Source organism: Kryptolebias marmoratus, linkage group LG15, assembly GCF_001649575.2.
Source record: "Kryptolebias marmoratus isolate JLee-2015 linkage group LG15, ASM164957v2, whole genome shotgun sequence".
In the NCBI taxonomy this organism is placed as follows: Eukaryota; Metazoa; Chordata; class Actinopteri; order Cyprinodontiformes; family Rivulidae; genus Kryptolebias; species Kryptolebias marmoratus.
In genome coordinates, this window is record NC_051444.1 from 9,076,507 (window position 1) to 9,100,523 (window position 24,017).

At 42.8% G+C, this 24,017-nt stretch overlaps 2 protein-coding genes across 4 annotated transcripts; both read right to left on the reverse strand.

Moving 5' to 3' along the window:
* Window positions 1-385: 385 nt before the first annotated feature.
* On the reverse strand, window positions 386-12,617 carry LOC108229539 (rho family-interacting cell polarization regulator 1-like). Its single transcript, XM_017405215.3, has 17 exons — window positions 12,464-12,617; window positions 9,564-9,645; window positions 9,303-9,436; window positions 9,145-9,223; window positions 8,991-9,014; window positions 8,797-8,850; window positions 8,256-8,405; window positions 7,698-7,761; window positions 7,565-7,608; window positions 7,338-7,463; window positions 5,595-5,743; window positions 5,401-5,509; window positions 3,014-3,577; window positions 2,690-2,928; window positions 1,509-1,599; window positions 1,337-1,427; window positions 386-1,249 (listed from the first exon to the last, which is right to left on the reverse strand). Exons 3-17 carry the CDS (start codon window positions 9,392-9,394, stop codon window positions 1,200-1,202), a joined length of 1,926 nt encoding a protein of 641 aa, XP_017260704.1. The 5' UTR covers window positions 9,395-9,436; window positions 9,564-9,645; window positions 12,464-12,617; the 3' UTR covers window positions 386-1,199.
* A 3,563-nt stretch (window positions 12,618-16,180) lies between these two features.
* On the reverse strand, window positions 16,181-22,857 carry LOC108229316 (transcriptional repressor CTCF). 3 transcript variants are annotated; one of them, XM_025003098.1, is made up of 13 exons: window positions 21,081-21,326; window positions 20,816-20,998; window positions 20,306-20,690; window positions 20,044-20,214; window positions 19,797-19,930; window positions 19,601-19,721; window positions 19,372-19,521; window positions 19,033-19,193; window positions 18,759-18,941; window positions 18,510-18,669; window positions 17,690-17,836; window positions 17,290-17,554; window positions 16,181-17,001 (listed from the first exon to the last, which is right to left on the reverse strand). In XM_025003098.1, the coding sequence occupies exons 1-12, from the start codon at window positions 21,324-21,326 to the stop codon at window positions 17,301-17,303; spliced, it is 2,295 nt and encodes a 764-aa protein (XP_024858866.1). In that variant the 3' UTR covers window positions 16,181-17,001; window positions 17,290-17,300. The 3 variants fall into 3 exon arrangements, with proteins under 3 accessions (XP_024858866.1, XP_037835591.1, XP_017260476.1); XM_017404987.3 differs by lacking the exon at window positions 16,181-17,001 and adding an exon at window positions 22,696-22,857 and having other exon boundaries at window positions 17,301-17,554; window positions 21,081-21,346; XM_037979663.1 differs by having other exon boundaries at window positions 16,181-17,554.
* Window positions 22,858-24,017: the final 1,160 nt, after the last annotated feature.

Consider the following 24,017-nt stretch of genomic DNA (forward strand, 5'->3'; position numbering starts at 1 on the left):
TTTAGAGAAACCTTTATAAAGTTTAAACATTTCCGAACATAAACATTTGAACATTTCAGGACATATACAATTCTTAATATGAAACAGTAAATATCTCTTATTTCGCACACTCTTAAAGTGATTCAGAAAATAAACACTGTCATCGCCCACCGGATCCTTTCCTGTCGTGGCGTCTTTGAAACCGTAACGTCTCCGTCAACTTGAGGCACTTTCTGAATGACGAGGCTTTTTGAAGAAAACATTAAAAAAATAATAAAATAAAAATAAAATAAAGCACAACAATGAAAGACTACGGCGCCCCGTTAGGCAGCTTTTGGACACAGTTACAGACCGAGTGGCTTTCTTGGAGCAGAGCCCAGCTTACACACTGAAACTGATCATTTAAGCTTTTTTTTTTTTTTTTTTTTTTTTTCTTTTTTTAATAATCACACCGACATGCTGGCAGCATGAGACAGCGACACATGCAGGTTTAAATATAGTTCCACACTGCAGATGGTTTTTATGTTGGTTTGAGTTCTGTGCTCCTTTCCTTTTAATGTTCGTTTCTTATTTAATTCAGCTCGGACACTGAAAGGAAAAGGACGTTTTAAAAAGAGAGCTCTTTTATGTTTGTTTTCAGGGTACATTCCTGGCGTAGCGATAAACATCACATGCTCTTTTCACTGACCATAAAAAGAGCTTTGAGCTGATTTAACACTGAAAATCACGACTTCCAGAAAGGTTTTCACATCCATAAATACTGAGCTTTTTGAAAACCTTCTGAAGCAACTTGGTTTGTTTCTCTGTAGACTTAGAAAGAAATTGAATGTATAAAACTATTTCCAAATAATAATAATAATAAAGGCTAACACAAGGCCGCTTGGATCTGTTCCTGAAATGTTTGGGATGCGGGGGAGTTTCAACACGACAGGATCGGGGCTTTGAAGGTGTAAACGGAAGCGATGTCCCACTTTTTAACCCAGGCGACATGACGGAGCGCGTTTTCAGCCAGCTGCACGGACCTCCGGGTTTATCTTTCGCGGTAAACATGGCAAAAAGGAGCACAAACTCCGGCGAGATGGAGGAGTTTGTTTGTCTGGGGGAGTGAGTGGAACATCCTAAAGGCCTCCCGAGTCTGCAGTGTGGGAGAGAGATGGCACCAGAACATCGAAATGGATCAACCGTGGTTCCACAGAGTCAGTAAAAACAGCAGGAGCTGACTAGCTGGGAGTGGAAGGAGGCTCCTGCAGGTCGGCTGAGGTTTCCTCCCCTACGAGATCAAAAAACAAGCTCAAAACAAACCTCTCAGCGATCGTTTATCAGCTAACACATCTGTTTACAGACACGCTTTTCTCACCGCCTTCGTCTCCCTTTTCCTCGCGTCGCCCATCTTTGTCCTCGGGGATCTCCACTTGACCCAGATCCTGCACGTCGTCGGCGCTCGACTCCTTTAAAAGACGAACTCTTCAGTTTTTGACAGGAAAAACAACATCAAAGCGGGGAAGCGGCTTCAACGGGAGGGCGTTTACCTGCGATTCAGAGAAACAATCTTCATCCGAGTTCCTGAATCCTTCTGGAGCTTCCATAAGGAACTCCAGACTGTTGGCCTCCTCTTCATCGCTGCTGACAGACAAACACCGATGTAACGACAGTCTCCTCTCGTTTTCTATCAGCTGTAGGTGTGTTTATCTGTGAAATCTTTAACCCTCAGATTAATCACTGATGTGATGTTAGGAGCACCGGTGTCGGCAATAAGCCGTGTGGTAATCCTGCTTACTGAGAATACCTCCTGAGGTGTTGTAACAAATCATTACACAACCAGAGAAACTGAATGACTCTGCTGAAACCTGCTGCAGGAACTGAGCCGCTACAGCCAGAAAGGAGCAAAACATGAGCTAAAGGCTAAAAGCAAAAGGCCACCTAAAGGTTATAAGGAACAAAACGCTAGGTAAAAGGTTAGCTGAAACCTGAAAGTAGCTAAACAAAAGCAAAAGGCTAGTTAAAACTTAAATTAGCAGTTAAAACCACAATTAGATATAAACTAAAGAAGCTGCTGTTTGTGAATGCTGATTCTGCTAAAATGTGATGAAGAAACTAAGCTGTTAAAACTACAAGAAGCAAAAGGCTAGCTAAAAGCTAAAGGAGCAAAATGCTAAAGTAACAAAAGACTATATAAAAGTACCCAAAGGTTAACTAAAAGTAGCATAAAAGATAGCTTAAAGTAGCTAAAGGCTAGCTAAAAACTAAAAGTAGTAAAAGGCTAACTAAATGCTAAAGTAATAAAATGCTATATAAAAGCAGCAAAAGGCCAGCTAAAAGCTAAAAGTAGCAGAAGAGTAGTTAAAATCTGAAAGAAGCGTAAAAAGACAGATCTCAATATTTTTTATGAGGAAAATGTTTTTTAAATAAAGTTTAATTAAAAGTTTATAAAGAACGAAAGTCGTAGCACCCATCTCCTGAACGAGCCGAACGTTTTAATCTATGAATGACTAAAACGGTACAAAGCTCGTAGAAGCAGTCTGTTTGTGAACTCTGATTATTAAACGGAATAAAGTTCTGTTTCCAGCACTAAGGTGGACTAAAATAAAAGCCTAAAATGAGAGAAAAGCTGCAGGTGTTCTAACAGCAGAAGTCCTTCAGATGAATTACAGGATGAGGAACGAGGCTGGCAGAGGTGGTAAATGTATTAAACCTTTTTTTGGACACTGACCTCCCCTCAGAGTACAAGGTCTCCACCTTCAGTTCTTCTATTTTCTCCTCTCTTGCTTCGTTCTGATCCTCCTCTTGCGTTCCACCCTGCTCTTCTCCTTCTTCTTCTACCTCGTCCTCCTGCTGCTGTCCGCCTTCCTCCTCGTCGCCCTCGTCCAGGTCGGAGCTGTTGAGAAAGTCGAAACTCTCGAGGGCCGTCTCGACTTCCTGGTTGAAACTGGCTGAAGTGGGAAAAGGAACCTGGGGAGAATCAAGAGGAGGAGGTTGAGGAGTTTTACTACGTGAAGCTTCGCAGGCAGACGTGCCGAGTTCGGCTCCAGCTCACCGTCGGAGCCTCCTCTGGTTGTTTTAACTCCTGGACAGACTGATACGGTTTGTTTTGGTCCTCCTGATGTCCCTCTGTGTCAGCGCTGATGTCGTCTGTTTCTGCTTCAGTCTGCTGATCGTCTGCTGGCGACTCCTCACGCAGCTCATCCTGCGTGTCTGCAGCCGCCGCCACCACCGAGGTCCTGTCAGGGCAGGAGGTTTCAGAGATGTCCTCCGATTGGACAGACGTCCCGTAAGCCGCGGCACAGTCCGAGCTGCTCTCCTCGGCGCCGAGGCTGCGAGAGCAGGAAGTCTGCAGATGGCCGTTGGGCACCGCTTCCGCCTGAGTGAAGACGTCCCCTCCTTCTGTCTCGTCCTCCTCCTGGTTGGACGACAGCGACGGCGTCGACACGCTGGACTTGTGCGGCGCGAGCGACAGCTGGGCGGTGGGAGCGGTCTGCAGCGCGTTGGAGGCCGTCAGCCTCTGATGAGCCAGCGCCGGGCTGGACGAGTCGTCGGACGATTCAGAGGAGTTGGACCAAACCGTCCCGTTCTCCATTTCCCCCTGACGCTTCAGCAGGGACTGCAGGTGAGGCGGGAAGTGATCGGAGTGAGCGCACGGCAGGGCATCCACATGTAGGTCAGAACAAACAGCAAGAAAGAACAAAAACTGATAAATAAATGAATTAAATGAAAGACGAGGAGATGATAACATATCAGCTGGTTCAGATTCAGGTTAAAACTATGTAAACAATGTTTATCTTCTTAGATTTGGGTCGTTCCAGCCCTCTCACTTCATGAAAAATATTTTCATTTATGCTCAAATCTTTGCTTTTTAATGTTTGTCTCTTTCTGTTTTTTGGAGTCATTAAGGCTCCTTTTCCACAAGATTAGGTCGAAAAATTATTCTAACCTTTCAACGTGATTTACATACAAACTCCTGTTGCTAATATTTGTCAGGAAACTGATTAAAAACACTTTTCTTTTTAATTTCCTACCTTTTTCAGCTGACAGAGATGCTGCTAAATCAAGCTTTAATGCACACATTTCCTTAAATTCATTTTTATTTTTATTTTAGATGCACTGACATGTTACAGTTTAACATGTGCAGTATATTATACTCTCATATACTTTATAATAAATAATGTTTTTGTCCATAGTGTGTTTATCTGTCTAGCAAAACCTTTAACAAGGCTACAAGCTACAGCCCTTCAAGGACCTTTATCTGAACAAATAGTTATGTTTTAAACTTTTTAATGTCAGTAATGTCACATTCAAAGAATTTATTTCATAATGAGGGATTTGTTCGTCGTTAACTTCAAGCTTTTCTCTTCTGTGTGATTCTTACACTTCCTACACTGCAGCTGTGAAATCTAACACAATCTAACACTTCGGCTCGATTAAAGTGCTCTCCACATTTCATTTAGTTTCACATCGAAACTGTGAGAATTCTACTTTTTTTTGTGGTGGCAAGATTGAAAAATGTACTTAAGACACAACGGATCGGTCTTTGTTTAGAACAAAAGCAACAAAATGCAAATTATCTGCAGAGTTTTGTGGATTTTCAGCGTTTAAATTTCAACTCTGCCACACACAGACCGAGCTGGGGCTTAGAAAGAATCAAAAAAGGAAACTTTAAAAACTTATAAAACAAACAAAAAAAGCTTTAGATTTTAAAAAGTCCAATAAAATTAAAAGATTTTTGCTGATTTCTTTTAAAAAGTGTTAAGTGAGTTGATACAGAATGACAGTTTTGTCATTTTACTGACTTACATGATTACACTGAAGCTAATAAATAATCTCATGCTGATTGTTTTAGTAGATTTATTTTCCATTTGATGGCTACAAACTAAACTACAGCTACGTTGCAACACACCGGCTGTGATGAAATAAAGCAGGGCGTCATACGGCTGAGATTCCAGCGTAAGGACGCCGCGAGGCCGGGGAAACCCTCCACCACTGAGTGGCTCTGCCTGGGCCCGCAGCGAGGCACGCTCTTCACCAAGGTGAGGGAGAGGAGGGACATGTTGGAGCTCTACTCAACCACTATGAAACAGCTACAAGGACCGCAGCTGCGCTCGAGCAGGCTGCTGTCGCCACACAAATCTCCGCCGCCCCCATTCACTCTCCTCTCACGGGGAACGCCACAGCCACACGCACGAGCACACAACCCTCTGTGAATGTTCTCACACGCGTCAGAGCTACCGCTACACGCTAAACAACTGGGGAGCAGCTGAAACACAACAAGCCAGTGAAACGACAATAATGACAGAGATCAGTGAGGCAAACGGTAAAGATACGGTTGTACATCAATACATGAGGTCAGACTAAAGAGTTCAGGCACTTTATGCAAATCATGAGCGAGCGGCGTGACTGAAAATGAGTATCTGTAACAGCATGACTCACGTAGAAGACCTGCTCTCGCATCGATGGCGTGTCAGGAGGGCTCTGATTGGACAGCAGGCGTTTGGAAACTGTACTGCAGGATGTGGTCTGGTCATCCTTATCAAATGGACTGAAATGGAAAAACAAACAAGTGAGGAGTGAGATTTTATAATAAAACTGATGGCTGCTGATTGGAGGGGTGTGTGCTGTTTGACCTCCAGGTGACCTCCAGGTTCAGTTTGACCGTCCCCAGGTCGTTGATGTCCACGGCGAGCGTCTGAGGGAGCGGGCAGAACAGATCCAGCATTTCGCAGGACACGCTGCCCACCACCACGTGATTGGCCAGGCTCTTCAGCTCCGTCACCTTGGCAACCAAAACAAGCAAACCTCTGAGAGAGCGGCGATGGTTATCTATAACGCCTGACCACAAACGCGGTGCGGAGCAGATCTTCTCTGAGAGGCACTGCGAGCTGAAGCGCTGCACTGCAACCAACGGTGACGACAGGCTGCGACAAAACGTAACCCTTTTTTTGTCGTTTGAAACACTTATTAGTGACCCCTTCAGAAACCAGGATCTTCAAATGAATCGAGTCAGGAAGGAGGAGCCACTTTTATCCGTTAAAGTTTGCATAAAGCTGCAGGCAGAGACTCATTGGCTTTGAAACAGAAACAGGAGAAAGGCTGCCCACTCTCACATGAAGCCAAGCTGGCTCTCACTGCTCATTAATTACCATTTTAATGCAGCTCCAGGAAGGAAGATCTGCTGGGTCCCATTTTCTTTATTCCAGTTTGGTGAACAGAAGCGATTCCTGCTCATTTAATGTGTTCGTCTTCACTTTTCCACACCTTCATTCATCAGGACGATCTGACACTGCCAAAGTTACTTACTGCACGTTTTACTCAAAATGATCTCTCAATCATAAACAAAACTCAAGTGGATCCAACTTGTGTCTACTATGATCATTACAAATATAGGTTTCTGTTGGATGTCATCTTTTAAAAAAGCAGAATCATGTAACAGCCATGGCTGGTGGGAGTCTCCACAGAAAAGCTTTTCCATCATTATACTTGTGTCGACAAATAAGATGCCTTTAAATCACAAATGGCCACAAAAAGCACTTGGACCGTCTCCATCCAGACACTAATGCCTCCAAATGAGAATATGAGTTCAAGTGAATCAATAACACATGCTTTTAAATTAAAAAAATATTAGGAGAATCGAAATAAAGCCAAAGTTTAACGTCTTAAAAGGCTTGACATCAAGCTTTTGAACTAAATTAAGCTTAAGGTTTATTTGCCAGACTTTTTATCAGAACCAGGTTGAATGAATGCGTCTAAAAAAAGGAAGAACTGCCTCCAAGTGTTGCATCTTTTACCCAACTAAACGTTTTTGTTACGAGTGCCAGTTCACAGTCGGGATCTCTGACGAGCCAAGAGGAGATATCCGTGTTCAAAAGACATTAACGGGCTAACTTTACTACGAAGCACCGTGAAATGAAACGGGCCAGAAATCGACATCCAACGTATCTTCTGATCGCTTTGACTCAGTCGAGATGGACTCCTGGAAACAAAACGCTGCCCACTCATAAGGTTTCATGATCCAGACTCAGAAAACAGAGGCGATCGAACCTCCGGATCTGGAAAACAGTTTACTGGTTCATTAAAAAGCTGCTCAGACTTCAGAAAACATGAAGACGCTGCTGCAGACCCGTCTCTTTTTACAGTCAAATAGAGTTTGACAGCTTGGTTTAATTAACGTGTGCTGTAAATATGAATGCTATTGTATTATTTTTATCTGTTTTATTGATTTAACTAATATGATTTACTGTTTTCTGTTACTGCTTTTAAGCCCTGATGAGGACCAGATCAATTTTTATGTTAGGATGGATCAATCAAGGATATCTAAGGTGCATTTACTCCACAACTTTATATGGGTATAAAAATGTTGGTTTTATTACCTTGATTGACAGAAGTTCTGTGATTAAAGGCAGGAAAGTGAACTCCTCGCCGTCCCACATCTGCTTGTTGCTGACTTCCACGCGGCCTCGTAGCCTCCAGCGCTGACGCCCGTAACGCATGAGGACCTAACATCGGCCGAAAATAGTCACAGAGAAAAAAGAAAAGCTGCTGAAAGAAAACGAAAGGGTGGGGGCGGGTCCGCGGCGTGGGCTCCTGTTTGTCCTACCTCGTACTGATCGCCAGCGCACAGCCGGGCAAATCCAGCGAGCCCTGAAACATCAGAAATTAAAAAAAGAAATGAGAACCGGACTAAGAAAAGAGCAAATGGGAAGTGGCGTTTAGAGCGGAGAGTGACTCACCCTTCATCTTGACGTGAAACTCTCCCATCTGGCTCTCCAGCTCGCTCTCCAGAGAGCACATGTGCTGCAGAAACACAGAGGAGAGACGGGATCAAACTCCTTCATCTAGCCGACAAACCAACGAAATAATCAGCTCCTGAAACGGCTCAGAGGATACTGAATGTGTCGTAAATGCTGAGAAATGAGTAAACTGTTCAGTAATGCAAGGGAGAGTCGAATATATCTAAATATATTTAGATTTATTTATTCATTTACCTAACTCACTGTTGGATGACTCATTAATTTAACTGTAATGGTAAATATAACGTACAGCTCCCTGCTTGTCTTTTTTAAGTGACGCTCTAAAGGAAAACTCAAGGTTTTTAAGCAATAAATTGAGCAGCATCAACAATGTTTCCCCTTTTCTAATAATATAATAACACCTTATAGATATTACAGATATCTAACTTTAGGTCTTCCTGACTCACTGAACATGTGCGATTTGGGGAGCAGGTCAAGCTGCTCCAAGTGTTGGCTAAAAATCTACGAACGTTTCTGGTCCTCAGATCAGTCACTTGCCTCCGTATATTCCCTGTAACCCTTGTTGGCTTCGCTCAGACTCTCCCGGGCCTCCCTGCTGCCGGTGGCGGAGTTAAACGCCGCCACCATCTTGCTCGCTCCGTCGCGCAGCCGCCGCTGTATACAGTAAGCATCGTACAGTTCTTCAACCTGGAGGTTTCAACACAGGGACAGAAAGATGCCATCATAACCTGACTTTACTAAATGTCAGATTTGTTAAAAATCAGATGATTTAAGTAGCATATGTATATATTTGGTCTTTCTTATCCTGCAGACAGAACAAAGTGAGGTTTTCTGCAGTTATAATAATATATATTAATATAAATATCTGCCTGCTGCTGCTGAAAATCCTGCATCTAAAGTGTGACAATTAGAGCTACTAAAACCAGAACAATGAGCCCAAAGCTGCTCTGGTTTTTCCACAGAAATTAGAACAAACTACAGTTTTTCAGCTAATCTGTTAATCCTTTCAAGGCCCTCGACTTAATGTTATTTTAAAAATCATATCAACACAAATGACAAAGTTTAGTCATAAACACACCTTGCTGAGATGAAATTCCAAACGGCGCATAAACCTCTCTATGGCCTTCACTTGCTGCAATAAAAAAAAGAAAATGGAGTATATTTAAACCCTTAGAGGGAAGTCGTTCTTGCAGATGTTTACAGTTTTTCGGTGCTGGCATTTACCCAATAAACCCTGACAGGATATCAGAGGTTGTTTTAGGTCTGACTCACCTTATCTAACTCGTACAAAGACCCCTGTAAAGACAACGGGAATAAAAAGCTTCAGTATCACAAAACTTTACGTTCCCACCCACATCACCGGCTCCTGAAAACAGCTGACGGTCTGATACTGAATCAGAGCTGGTTTGACAAGACGAGCTCTCACCAGGCGGCTGTTCTTCTTGTTTTCTCTGATCTGCTGACCCAGACTGTCCAGCTCCAGCTGGTGGACCTGCAGGTACGACCTGACGGCAAAAAACACACCACCGTTATCTCAGTGTGTTCAGCGGTGTCCCAGCAGTGCCCGGTTACATGTTTACTCACTGTAAGCCTCTGCGTAAGGCAGCGTAAACTTCATCCAGCCGCTCGGGCTGGGGGGTTTTAGTGGGTGGCAGCTTGGTGGAGCCTGTGAACATCCTGCTTCCTTACAAGGCACGTTTCTTTTGGATCGAACGGAGCTGAGAGAGGAAAAGGAAGGGACGGGGGCGAGATTTATCTCCTCTGAAGTTCACGATTCGCTTCAAGTCAAATTGCCTAAAAAGAACCGGGACGACGGAACGAAGAGGCAGAAAGAGAGCTGCTCACCTGCTGAGAGGAGAAATACTATCACTGCATGCTTGGAGAGCTGTGGGTAGCACTGTGGCTTTAACAAACTGAAGGACATGACCTGCAATTTTCACAAAAAAGAACAAAAACACAAATTAAAATCTTCCTCTTCTCCTCGTACCTCGCTTCTCTCGGCAGGACTTCGACAATTATAGGAGGTGAAAAAAAAAAGGGAATAAGAAGCACTCTTTCACTTCCTCAGTTTGTCCAGTCTGCTCTGCTGAAAGTCTGAGACAACAAGAAAAGCTTGTAGCCACAGTGGCCACCGCTGACAGCAGCAGGGAGTACAGTCTGCTTATGCTTCTCTTTCCCCTTCCTTCCCCGGCTCTCCACCCTCCCCTCTGCGCCTCCACATCCAGCACCAGAGGACAGGAAGTCTCATGGCCGGCTCTACAACAGGAAATTCTACACTGAAGTTTGGCCCAAGAATATAAAACCGTGCAGCCACGCAGCGAGAGGCCGTAAAACCTTCTGAACAGTCTGATCTGAGGGATGCAGCGGTTTTAGAAGGGGGGGCTACAACAAAAGAGGGTCATGTCTGAGCTAATAATCCACTCACAACAGAGATTACAGACTTAAACCAAACTAAATCTGTCAGGCAGGAGGCCGAACGGGTCGGAGCGGCGCTGACATCTGCTCTGCATTGTTGAGAAATGTGTCGTATTATAACAGACGGAGGGGGGGAGAGGTGCTCCACCTGTTGGAGCTGCCGAGAAGGGAAACACACGGATTACACACGAGCAGAGCTGGGTTTCGAATCAATCTGCTGCTCTCCTGTGGTCCCCTGGACGTCCGTCAGGGGGTCCGCTCATCTCGGGGGGATTAGGTGGAGCTGGAGGACAGCAAAGAGAAGGTGCCGTGGGAGCTTTCACAGATAAAACCACCCCACCACGGACCGCCGTATGGCAAACCCACAGAGCAGGGCACAAACTCTGCTGTGAACGTCTTCATGATAAACTACACACCCAAAGAAAAGAGAGGCCCCACATGTCTCCATGTCCGTGCATAAACAATTAGGAGCCAGACATGTCCTCAGCAGACCACACCGACATTGATAATTATGAGAGCTAATCAGTCTCCTCTCTGTTCGATGTGCTTTGATCCATTCCCTTACATTAGAGGTCATTAGCTGGATTAATCCTGTCCACCGAGAAGCGTGGACAAAGAGGACGCTGTTCACAAACACCTCACAAGACCGGAGTTTGACAAAAAAAACACAAACCAGCTTTAATGCACACATTGTGTAGTCATCGGGCCAAACAAAAACCTGTTGTGATTTATCAAACGATGTTAACAGAAAAGACAACTTTTCTTAACTCAAGGCCGTGAAGTCATGCATATCGACCATCTTATGTTAAGAAATTATGAAGTAACAACATTAGGCGACGGGGATCAGTCTCAGCTACTACCACACCAGATTTTAGGTCAATGTCTGTAAAACTGACTGAGTTATAGCGATCTTTTGTCCTTTTTAAGTTCAGTTGGCTGCGGCAGCCATCTTCAATATGGCTGACTCCAAAATCACAATCAAAGATACTTTAATAACAAACAGACACACGAACACACGCAGATGTGGGACCATTTAAAAGCATTTAAGCTAATAAACAGTTCACAAGTTGCCCACTTTAGTCAATAAATAATACACAAAATAGTTCAAACTTGTAATTTATAAAAGCATAAATCAGATAAGAAACTAATGAAAGGTGTGGTGTCTTCTGTTTGACAAAAAAGCCAAAGAAATGATAGTTTATCAGTGACTGTCACTAAAATAATAATAATAATAATAATAATAATAATAATAATAGCATCAGAATAACTCATAATCTGACATGTGAAGTTAAAGGAGGGGAGTTTTTGATGTTTCAAAATTAACAAATCCCCAAAAAAGCTAAAACTACTCATGGTAAAGTCATAAAATGTTCATATATCGATGGTTAGTGTGTCAATAAATTAGACGTTTGTGAACAAAATGTGCGACCAGCTGCTACGTTTGTTTGTTTCACCTACAGAAAGAGCTGAAGTGACCGAATATAAATCAAACATTAAACCTACGGGACATATTTGTCCACCTGCAGACTGCCTAACGTAGGACAATCGTGTGCGCGGCTGTCAGAGGATTTAAAAGGTGCTTTGTTTACATTGAGCGCAGACCAGCAAACTCCATCTGATATCAGTAGATCAGGGTAATCTCCTTTATGTTTGGTTTTTATAATCTGCAGTGAGCACCTTTACTGTGATGACTGCAGTGACAAATTGTTATTATTTAGGGCTGTTTTTTTAGTGTAATGTGTCTAATTAGCCATCTCTGTTCGACAGCAGAGCTCATCCATCCTGTTTGAGGAGGAAGAGGAGGAAGAGGAGGAGGAGGATAAGGGGGAAGTGGTGTCACATTAAAATGCAGCCACCTCTCTATTCCAGATTACTGGATTAGCCTTCCCGGGCGGCAGCAGGCCACTGAGGCGGATAAACAGGCTCACACATCGCAGCAGTGATTTCTGGTTTTATTTACAGGCAGGGATGGAGCTCCAACTTAGGAGCCGGACTTTGTATCCCACCCGAACCAGGCAGGAGCTCATCATCACAGGCCACAAAAAAAGAAGAAAAAAAAGTCCCCTCCCGTCCCTTCATAAGGACCCCGGTGGATGTTTGCTTATCACGTATCAGCTCAAACGCCTAAACCAGCAGGGGGAAAAAGAATAAAAAGAAGAGGGGAACCCGGTCAACCAGAACCTGCTGGTGGAGGGGACATTATCTGGACAACATCACGGCGAGGCAACTTCACGCCCGACGGAGTCGTTGCCCGTGTCGAGGAAAAAACAAAAAACTGTCAGGGTTCTCGTTGTGACCTTGGGGATTAAAGACGCAGAAGCCCCCCTTACCTTTGTTTTAATGTCCGACAGCCCGGAGGGAACGACCGGGGTCCCATTCCCGACGAGATGCTGCGGGCAGTTTCGCAGAGGTTTCCAGCTCTTCTGGGCGCTGTCCTTCTCCTTGATTTCGCAGTGTTCTGTGTCCGCGGCTAAGCTAGCCGCAGTTAGCCACTATCACTTCCGGTTCTGAGATTTCAACGTAAAAGCTCAAACAAAACAATAGTGTTTTTTTACACCATGCAAACATGAGCATTTTGTTTTCAAAATAATTGTCACCTACATTAAGTCTATTTCAATTTACCGGTAGATTTTTTTTTTGTAATTGTGCCTTAACTGCTTCTTGGTATTTTGTGATGATAAACTAAAAGGTAATAATTCAGATAATAGCCACTATTAACTGTGATTTTATTTTGTCAATTACTTAATAATATGAACTAACTTTAATTCAGGTGTTTATGTAGCACAAATTCACAACAAATGTATTATCAAGACACTTCAAAAAGATCATGTCAAATCAAGTTATATGCAGTTTAATTCATTTATTCAGTCCAGTTATGAATCAGTCAAATGCAATCAGATTCAGATTAAAACCCAGTTACAAAAAATCCAAGGGATTCTAATTCAGCATAAAGTAATTATATTCCAAATTAACAAAGTCAGTTTCAGACATTAGTAACAATAAAAAGCCTGTGTATTGATGTAAAGTCGTGATTTGCGAACTGATTGATTTAGTAAAATCCGAATGGTTTTATCGTAGCTAGGAATACAAATGGCTTTGTGTATTTTTTTTCTAAAATTGAGAACATCAAAAATAAAACAAGAGAGAGTAATATGTTGAGGTGTTATGTTATTAATCAAATTATAATTCTGTTGGATGAATTAAAGTTAAATAGGTAAAACAAACAGTAAAACGTGCTCTATTCAACTATCTTGAAATAGGATGTTGAATAAATATACTTTTTTTACTGGATACAATTTTGAGTAACAAGAACATGACAATAATAAAAAGTAAATTTAAGAGCTATTCAATTAAAAATCAAACATTTTAAACATACATGTTCAACTTTGTATCAATACACCGCTTTGTTACAAATATCATACACAAAACACAAGGAAAATAATGATATTTGGTTGTAAAAATAAATTTAATTTGTTCAAATTAAAACATATCCCCAGGCTAGTTTATTTGTTTGACGTCAGCGACGACGCAAACTGGTTTTATTTTGAAATTCGCTGACACGGGAGCGGAAGTGGTGCCTGGCTAGTTGCTGTGGCAACAAAAAAATGTCCCTCAGCCTCAGTCACTGTTTTCTCCGTTGCTACCTTCGCTTGGCTGGCGACACCACAGAGAAACCAGTGGAAAATAAATAAATAAAAGAAAACAAAGTGGCCACAGTGAGTCCGAGAAAGAGGAAGGAGAAAAGTTGACAACTTTTACAAACGTAAAGGTCACTGGAAAGTTCGTTTTGTTTAATTTTACCCGATAAATACGAGTTGTTGCCCCCGGGGACCGTGAAGTTTCACCGAGCCGGGAGGAGGGGACCATTAGGAGGCGAGCATGTGGCACTTTTTAATCCAGACTTCCCCACAAAAACACAATTCTGCAGCTGGCAAAAAGAAAAAAAAAAAAGAAAAAACAAACCACGAGAAACTCGTTGCCCGAAAGTCGCGCTGTTTTCCGGTACTGACTAGTATCTGGATAACGGAGGACTCGAAGACTGGAAACAAAAGTTTTAAAATCCAAACAGACGAGGTAAACACTTTTAAATCTTTACATCAGTGCTGGTTAATCTTTCCAACAATGTCTGTTTTCACCTTTATGAGTTGATCGTTTAGGAGTTGCGGTGTTGCAAACTTTAAACCCCAGAAACTACCAGTAATTAAAATGTGCAAAAGTCTTCAACCGCCTCTAATTTCTTTAAAGTTTATTTTTAGTAAGTAGTTTTGATTCAAACTATGAAATCAAACATAAGAAAGGTTATCCTGAGCTATATCACACAGCTCAATTTGAAAGACTTTGCTCCAGTAGTTTTCCAGATATGATGACACAAAATTCGGAAATGCAGGTACACGCTCAATGTAAACAAAGCACTTTTATCCGCCTACTTTATGCAACAGATGTGACCCATGCTGGCAAAATGAGTCTCGATAAGAAACCATTCAAATCTGAGTCGTTATTTCGGAGGTTTTGTTTTATTATTTTATTTCCCAGTGATTTCTAGTTCAGCTCCAGCACAAAAAAGGCTCCTAAAACTCAAAGGATTAATGTTAAATTATGTTTTTGTTACTGGAATCTCATCATAAATTCATTTCATTCCAATACTTTGTTGCATCGAAGGAAAACATCAAAAATAATAGTCCCTTATTTAATTACAGATTCAGGTTGTTTACAGAAACAAATAATGATAAGTTACACCTTTTATTCAAATAAAACTACATTGTGCTTTTCTGTACTAAAGGACACCGTTTGCCTTGCAAGCAGAAATCTCCCCTTCAAGTTGTTTTCCTTTACTGTGCACTTTATTTTTACACCAGTTTACAATATATATATTTACTTTTGTCTGTTGAATAACTTTACAGAAAAGAGATTCTGCTTCACTCCCCGTTTACCCATCCCATCATGCACTTTACCAGGATTCAAACCATTTAATGATCATGCAGTTTCCCTTTCTTTATTTTTTGGCAGATTTTACAGGTTTATTACATCAAGTTGACCTTTTAAACATTTAAACTATAGATGTTTGTCAACTACAAATACTCTGATAAGATTCAAAGCTCGTAGTTAAATTAAAGGCTGCCAACAAAAGGTCAAATGTCAGCCTCTTCATTCGCCTTTTCTGTCTTTGCAATGTGTTTATTTTTAATGTGTCGCTGTCAACAAACAATAAAAAACAGCTCCTGGCTGCAGTAATTCAGCTGTTTCTGCTGATTCGATGCAAACGGGACGACGTTCAACAATACCATCAGTTGTTACATCTCAAGCCAGCCAGTTTATTGGAAAAGTATGATTTGGCTCCAGTTTGTTTCCTGTCAGACTTGCATTTCTTTTAGCGCCAACACATTCGTTTTAATCCTGCAATGAGAAGTTTTTTTGACGCTGTTTAAGGATCGTCTCTGCACCTCTGATTGTGGCGTTGTTTTAAATAAGACCAGTGATTACTAAGACGACTGAACTTTATCAGTCCCTAATCTGGGAACCACCGAGTGTTACGGATTAAATAATCAAAAACATCTACACAAAACTGACATTAGCTGTAAATTTAGCAACTAGAAGGCAAATAGGAAGCCACATAATACAGACCATCTCCAGACCTTCGATGGGTCATGACACAGGAGTGAAGACGTTTCAAATTAACATTAAATGTATTAATTCTAGTATTTCCTCCTTAGCAGATTGCGTCAAACTTTGCAACTGAGACGATACGACTGAGGATAAAAATAGTCCAGTGAGAGCAGTTTGTAATTAACTTTAACTCTTTTTTTCCCCATGGGATTCATGTGACAAAGCCACATGAAAAAAACAAATCTAAACAAAAGCTAGTCTTCAAATTGCAAGAAACAAAACTCTTCATTTCATCTAAATGTGCTGACAAGACTATAAACAGAGGTGGGGTCTTAAATCTGAAATGATTTTGCACAAAACGATGAGAATGAAGCCAAGAGAGTTGTGTTAATTCGCGCACGCTGGAGGTGTGAAATCCGTAGGTCATAAAAGAAAGATAAACATCAAGTTTCCCCATTTAATAAAATATATTTGCAAGCAAAATACGCTGACATTTTTTTTATCATTCTGTTTCTCAGCCCAATTCTAACAAACAAAGTCAAGCAAACTGTTTTTGTCGTAACTGTACCAATAACAATTTCTAATCCATCATGTTTTAAAAATTCATCGTAAATTATTACAGCTGCAGAAAACTAAACATCAGTTTCATGACTACTCTTGTTTTTTTTTTAATTTTAAATTGGTTGTACAGTCATACATCTTTCCTCTCGTGTATTAAAAGGTCGTTTCAAGCTGCTACGTAGCTTCGCCAAAATGGTATAAAAGGAAAAACAACTCAAAGTGGAATGACTACACATGAGAGCAAAACACTTCTTTTTTTTCTTGCACTCATCTGTGACAGTTTAGTACATACACATCTTCTACAGGTATTACAGTAGCAGGAAAAGAGCAGGAGATAAGCAGTCTATTAAGCTTTTAAAAACTAGTATAGGCTTTAAAAAAAGTATTTACTAACCACAGAAAAAAAAAATCAAGATATTTCATAGTTCTTATTTTTGAAGTGGCTGTTATTAGTGGCAGCGTCTGATTCATACAAATATCTTTCAATTTCAGTTTTAATAAGTAGTTCTCTCTTTTTTTTATATAAAAACAGTTGCTGGGAAGTAGTTCTCGCCCGCATGAAGACAAGCGCAGGTCCTCGGTCAACAGTACTTGTTTGGTTTGTAAGGAAGTTACAGAAAACAAGTCTGAACGATAGATTGTTTACATTTTAAGATGCTGAAATGTGATCTGGGTCGAAACAAGCATCAAGCATGATCACGTCCTGCAAAAACAAAAAAAAAGAAGAAAGAAATCACTCAGGAATAAGACGCTGCTGTAAAAACAGCCACTCTAAGCTGTATTAAAATGTGTTTTTTTTTTTGGTTTGGTAAATCCATATTAAAATGTTTTTCTCCACTTGTCCGAGTCTTTATCAATACATGATTAAAGTAAAGTTTTAAATTACAACTGTGATGTTTGTTTCTGCGCATGGTGCATGTGTTTCTCCTAAATACCAAGAATTAAAATAAAATCAAGGATCTGGGCGTTTTTTTTAAAAAACAGATTCCACCTTCTCGCCCATCATCGGTCCATCATGCTGAGGATCATCTCGGGGGTCAGGTCTCCGTTGGGAGGGGCCTCAGACAGCTGCACCTCCTGCGCCGCCTCTCCCTCCGGGGCCAGCTCCTCCATCTGAATGGTCGACTTGACGCCGCCCACCACCACCTCCTCTGCCAAGCCGCTGCTGTCGTCCGGCTCGGCCCCGACCTCCTTCTTCACGATGATGTCGTCCACCTCGCCAGTGGCCTCGTCCTCCACGCGGATGATGGCAGCGGCTGAAAGGGACGTCAGGTCAGACCCGTGCGCACAAACTTTCTTTCATTTGGCTACCCAGTCCCCTCGTTTTAAACCAGCGGTGCTCCTTCAGGCTCAGTAACAGTGCTGAAAATTAGAACCATCTAGAAACTTACTCTCAGGCTTGTTCTTGGGGGGTCGTCCACGTTTCCTCTTGACCGGGGGCTCCACTGGTGCAGGGATGGGAACAACCGGTGCAGCCTGCTCCACCTCCATTTCAGCTAACATTTCGTCGTCCTCCTCCACTTCATCCAGTTCTCCCTCTGCAGAACAGGCCACAATAAGCATATTTGAAGCCAACACACACTTTCTTTTTCTGTGCAAGTCGACATCAATGCTAAAGAAGAAACCAAACAGTTGCACTTGGTTTGGTTTCTATTCTCAAAATGGAATCTGCATGACTAAGAGGAGGAAAATTAACATTTTACACTAATATAACCTAAAGAGTTACATTTTAGCCTTTTTATGCAACTACAACCTCCCTACACAGGCCCATCAGCTGCTGCAACATCAGAGAATATTAAACATGTCTGAAACAGGCTCTGTTAAGCCACAGGTGATGATATAATCAGCAATAAGAGATAAGTTAAGGAAGCTTTATTTTGAACTGAAAGGTCAGCTTACACAGCAGAACTCAACACGAGTCTGTAAGTTAGAGATTTTCCACGTTGTGCATTTTTGTAAACAATTGTGACATTTTTTCTTAACCCTAACTGTGTTACTTATAAATGTCACGGCTACTAAAAAATCTTAATATATACAAAAAAATTAAAGTATTTCACATGGACCGGTGAGTATCTGTCACTACAAATAAGATCTCTTCCGCCACCAAATGGAAAAATAACTTCCCAACTAAACTGAACAATTTCACTGTAAAAAGGGCAAAGACACAAGCGGTCAACGACAAGCTCCTTTAAATGTAAATTTCTATAATACCAGTGTTCTCCTCCTCATCGTCGTCATCATCATCATCATCATCCCTCCTGGACTGCATCTTCCTCTTCCTGCCACGGCGGCCCTTCTTGGGAGTTGGAGTTCCGTTTTCATCTCCGGCAGCTTCGCCCATGCAGTTCTCAGCGTGACGCAGCATGGTGTTCTTCGGAGCAAACACAGAACAGTCACGCTTCGCTGACACAGGTTAAAGATCTGCCGCAGAGAGCGCGGCGAAGACTCGGCCGGTCTTACCCTGCGGGTGAACGTCTTGCTACACTTGCCGCAGACGAAAGCGGTGGGGACGAAGTTGGGATCGTGGTAGCGCTTGAAGTGCATGTCCAGGAGCTGTTTCTGACGGAACGTCTTGTCACACTGGTTACAGGCAAACGGCTTCTCCCCCGTGTGCGTACGCTTATGCATTATCATGTGGCGTTCCTGCAGGGCGGCAAAACATTCATTGCTCGTGAACCAATAAGAGCCATGGAACAACAGAACTCACGGGGTGAACGTTCCCTGCAGCACGAACCTGTCTGCAGCAGTAGTCACACTGGTCACACTTAAAGCGCTTCTCATTTTTGTGGGTCTTCTGATGCTGGATGAGAGCGTAGCGCTCATGAAACACAGCGTCGCAGTAGCGACACTTCTTGCCCGTCTCAATAAACGAGTGCTGCTTCCTTAAGTGAACACCTGCAATAAATAAGGCAGAGATGTAAATCAGCATAACTTATGCTACACAAGTTAAAAACTAAGAAAGTCTATAGTAAGTTAACTTATCTTAGAGTTCAGAACCACAGGAAAACAATCCCTAACAGGCCAACTTTACCAACCAAATATTTAGCACAGAAACAGTGATGCACGACTTTACCGAGGTCACTCTTGCGTGCGATGACAGTATCACAGTGTGGGCAGTGGAACTTGGCCACGTTCTCTGTGTGTTTCTGCAGAATGTGCATCTTCATGGTGCCGCTCTGTGTGAAACGAGCGTGGCAGATGTAGCACTCGTACGGCTTCTCGCCTGTAACACAGAAGAGGGGGGAAATGGTGAGCGAGGCGCTCCTTTTCGAGCAGAACGGCAGAAACGGGGCGTAAACAACCTGAGTGTGTCCTCATGTGTCTCTTCAGCTTGTAAGTGTCTCTGCTGGCATAGCTGCAGAGGCTGCACTGGAAGGGCCGCTCCCCTGTGTGAGAGCGGATGTGCCTTTTCAACTTGCTCACCTGAGGAGAGCAAAACGAACAGAATAAAAACTTGTCCCACAATGAGGGTAAAGACAATTCCAAAACACGACTTACCTCCACACTGGAATAGTCACACATTGAACACTTGAATGGCTTCTCATGTGTGTGTTTGTAGCGGCGATGGCGCACCAACTCACCGCTGGTCACAAAAGCCATGTCACAATCTGTGCATTTATGGGGCCGAGTGCCTAAAAAGAATTAGAACAGCTTAGTTGAAACACAAATATGAATCCAATCATTCATTCCAAATAAGATCTTGGGTCTCAGACTATTTCCATTTTTTGATGTTTTTCATCTTCACCTGTGTGTGTATTGAGGTGGTTTCTCAGCAGTGTGACAGTCCTGAAGGCTCTTCCGCACAGGTGACACTTGTGTGGTCTCTCATCTGTGTGGCTCTTCATGTGGCGGTCCAGATTAGAGCGCCGTGGACAGGTGTAGCTACAGAGCTCACACTGGAAGGTCTTCTTCACACCTGAAAACATTAAAAAAAACATTTAGTTTGCATTAAGCATGCGCCCCTTTTGCCTTGAATATAAAAGAAAGCACTGAAATTAAAGAACAACCTTTTTTCTTGATCTTTGTGGGCTTTGGAGGCTTCATGTTGCCCACGACCTTCTCTGCATTCACCTCTGACAGCAGCCCCTCCTGCTGCTCCTCCTCGAAGTCGTACACAGACACATCCATGTCACGGTCACCCTCTGCGTAGCGAAGGCGACTCTTTTTCCCTTTCTTCGCCTTGCGGACAGCGGCGATCGGCTGGTAATCCGGGTCCTTTGACCATTCTGGGTCTTCTTGCTGAGGGACAGCGGTTTCCACTTCCCCTGTCTCCTCGTCGTCCTCTTCTTCCTCCTCCTCCTCCTCCCTTGCTCCTTGGAGCTCATCCTGGGCAGCTTGGAGCTCCTCCTGCTCCACGGTCTCCACTTCACCATTGGCACCCACTTTTACAACCTGAAAAAATATTATATATATTGTTTGGTGCCAAGACTCCTATAGAAAACGTGTTCGAGGGGAATCTATACTTGAAGACATCACTAGAATTGATGTTTCTCAAAAGGTACTGAGTCATTTCTCACCTGGAAGCCTTCAGGCAAAGGAAGTGTGTGACAAATAACTGGTTCTACATCCTTGTTAGCTGATGGCGCTTCAACATAAGTGGCCTGGAGCCCCTCTACAGTTGCTGTAGTCACAGGTACCTGGACCAGCTGAAGCTGACCCAGGCCCAATGCAGCACCTGCTTGTTCCTCCATATTCACCACCTACAACAAACAATCCCAGGTTACAGCCTCATCATTAGCACAAGTCCAGTTTCTGATCAACTTACTCCTTTCTAACACAAACCTGGAGCGTGATGATCTGCCCCTCGTCTCCACCAGTAACGGTTACTGTGCCGCCCCCCTCCAGAACCTCCGTCTTCATTTGCAGCAGAGTCGGATCCAGAGCATCCATCACCATCATGTCCATGTTCCCGGTCACTTCACCCTGCGCCGCTTGTATCAAAGCCTCTCCGCCTTCCGGCAGGACCTTTCCTTCAGCGGCCATGGCGGCAGCCTGAGCTGCCTCCATGGTAACAACCTCGCCCTCCATGGATCTGGGCTAACCAACACCTTTAATAGAAGACATGACACAGTGGATTGGTTAGAAATTATTAATGAGTTGCATTAATTCAGTATGCAGAACAGAAACATCTTTGCATAGAAAACACACACTGTTCACTGTAAACATTACTCCAAAGGCTATAATCTGCCATCATCAATTATGAGTTTCTTAATATCTTCTTCATAGTTGATTATATGATTTATTGCAGTCTCTGACGATGCTGAAATCGCACCCTAACTGGAATTTTTTTATTAAATACCACGCACAGGTATGTGGAAAATACATACAGTGTAAAATCAGTTGTCAAGTTATTGGCAAACACAGATTTGTCTTTTTTAGTGAGGTGTTTTGCAACTTATACGATGGCTGCAGCAGTACCACCAGTTAGCAGGAGTGTCAAAAACAATCATAAACAGTGCAGGCTCCTGCACTTTATTATGTTACCTTTGAGAGGACTACTGACCCCATTTACTTAGTTGGTTATAGTTTTCTTTCGGAGTACGAAAAACATTCAAAAATTGCAACACAGATGCTGGCTGGAAAGCCTGGAAAGACCTAAATATCCTCTCTCTAACCGTGTGTGCAGACATCATGTGTCATAATGAGTCAACATTAACTTGTACCGCGCAAAACTGCTGAACATAATGGAGGACATCCTGACTTTAAACCGTGAAAAAATAACCTCGATCCAAAGCCGAGGTTTCAGCCACATAAGTGCTGTAATGTCTGCGCAGAGTTTGAGACGTGTTGTTAAAATATGAAACTGGTAGTTCGTCGTTTATTGTCTCGATAACCGCGACACGGAGGTTGAAAAGCCCGGAGTTAGCTCTCCGCTTCCCCAGCACGATAAGACACCGATGGNGGGGGGGGGGGGGGGTTGTGTTTGTTAATCAGTCACTCCTTCCCTCGCTCGCCATAAACATTTATTCCTATTCTGCTTTACTTAAAACAGGGCCACTGACTTTTCAAAAAAGGGAGGCGCATTGTAGCCTGAAGAACCAACTTAAGCACTATTAGTTGGTTAAGTGGCGAAGCGCGACTCCGTCTGAAAACAGGAAACAAAGGGCACGATAAGATGGACGTCAGGCCTAAACAAACTTAAAACAGAATCACCGACAAATTTAACCATCCCCTGGAAAACACAACATTATATCGTCCATAAAGCTTCAAAATGCTTGGCTGATGCCGGGAGTTGCAGTTTATAGTCGCATTTAGTGTATTTTGGATAACGATAGAGGGAGACAAACACCCCCCGCCAGCCGCCTGGACGGTAAGCCCTACCGTGACACCTAGAGGCCGGCGACGGCTCCTACAAAAACCTCCCCGTGTTTGGAAACATATCGACGGTTGGACTCACTCTCGGTTGGTCCTTCCTCCGTTGCCCTCACTCGGAAGCTCAGCGCCGGCGGTTGGTCCTTTTAGCCTCGCAGCAGACTGTCGTGCGTGCCCCGCGCGGAGCTATTAATTTTCTCCCGCTTTGGAGGAGTAGGCCTAACACAAAATGGCGGTTGGTGGGCGCTAACGCGGCTGCGCGCTCGCGTCGCCCTGAGGAGGAGGGGAGGGGGCGGGAGGGATCGGAGGGGCGTGGCCGAGCCGCAGCTGTGGGCGATGGGCGCCAGATTTGAAATCGAACGTGGGCGTGGCAACCGAGAGCATAATCACGACGGTTGTTATAACAGAAATAATATCGATCAGCTTCTCGACTGAAGGTTTAGACTCGATGATTCCCAAACTTCGAACAAACAGTCACGGTGGAATCGAGATTATGTCATTTTTTAAAATTAAAGCAGTTCATAAAACCAACCACGAGAGGGCAGTATGACCACTGGGAGCAGCGGTGGGACTTACAGCTCCATTCTGGGATTCGAATCTTTTGATTCAGTTCACTGACAAGAGCCGGCTCTTTCGCCTCTAAAACAGTTTTATACTTTACCTTATACTTTAAGGTTTTATTATTAAGCCAAGTTTAGATGTTTGATCATATGTTGGAATCCATTTTTACGCGCAAAATACACATTTTTAGTAGCCTCCTCCCTATTGTTCAAACGAGCCGGTACTTCGACCCGGCTCGGTCACGACTGACATCATCAGGACACAAATCAAGATTGATCAGGTGATCTGGATGTCACAAGGGATTAAGATACTAAATGTCTTGGGAGAAAAACATAAAGGGCTTGTCCTCAAAATCCAGATTAGTTCAACTAAATACACGAAAACACAGCTACTGCTACTTTTCTGCAAGGTTGCATGACATTCTTTATCTTTGGAAGATGTTTGCAAATTCTGCACATTTTTATATACAATGTAGGAGTATTAGCAGGCAATTCTAAGATTTAAAAATAAAAGAGCTTAATGTACAGATGTTTGTTTGTAAGGATGGATAACCCTACAATAACTATTGATGAAGTGATTACATTTTCCATTTAAAATTCAGTTCACAAGATTGGAAAGAGTATTTCTGACTTTTTCACTTTTGGTTGGATATGCAGGTTGTAAACATCTTGTTAAAGATGTGGATGAACTCACCATTTTTTAGCATTTATGTTTCTTTGAAAAGTATTTGTGAAGCAATGTCCACTACGTGTCCTGAAGTGCCATTGTTAGAAAGATTTGGTACGAATAAAACAATATTTTTGCTGAAATGCAGTTGAACAGAAGTATCAAGGGACCTAAAACTTT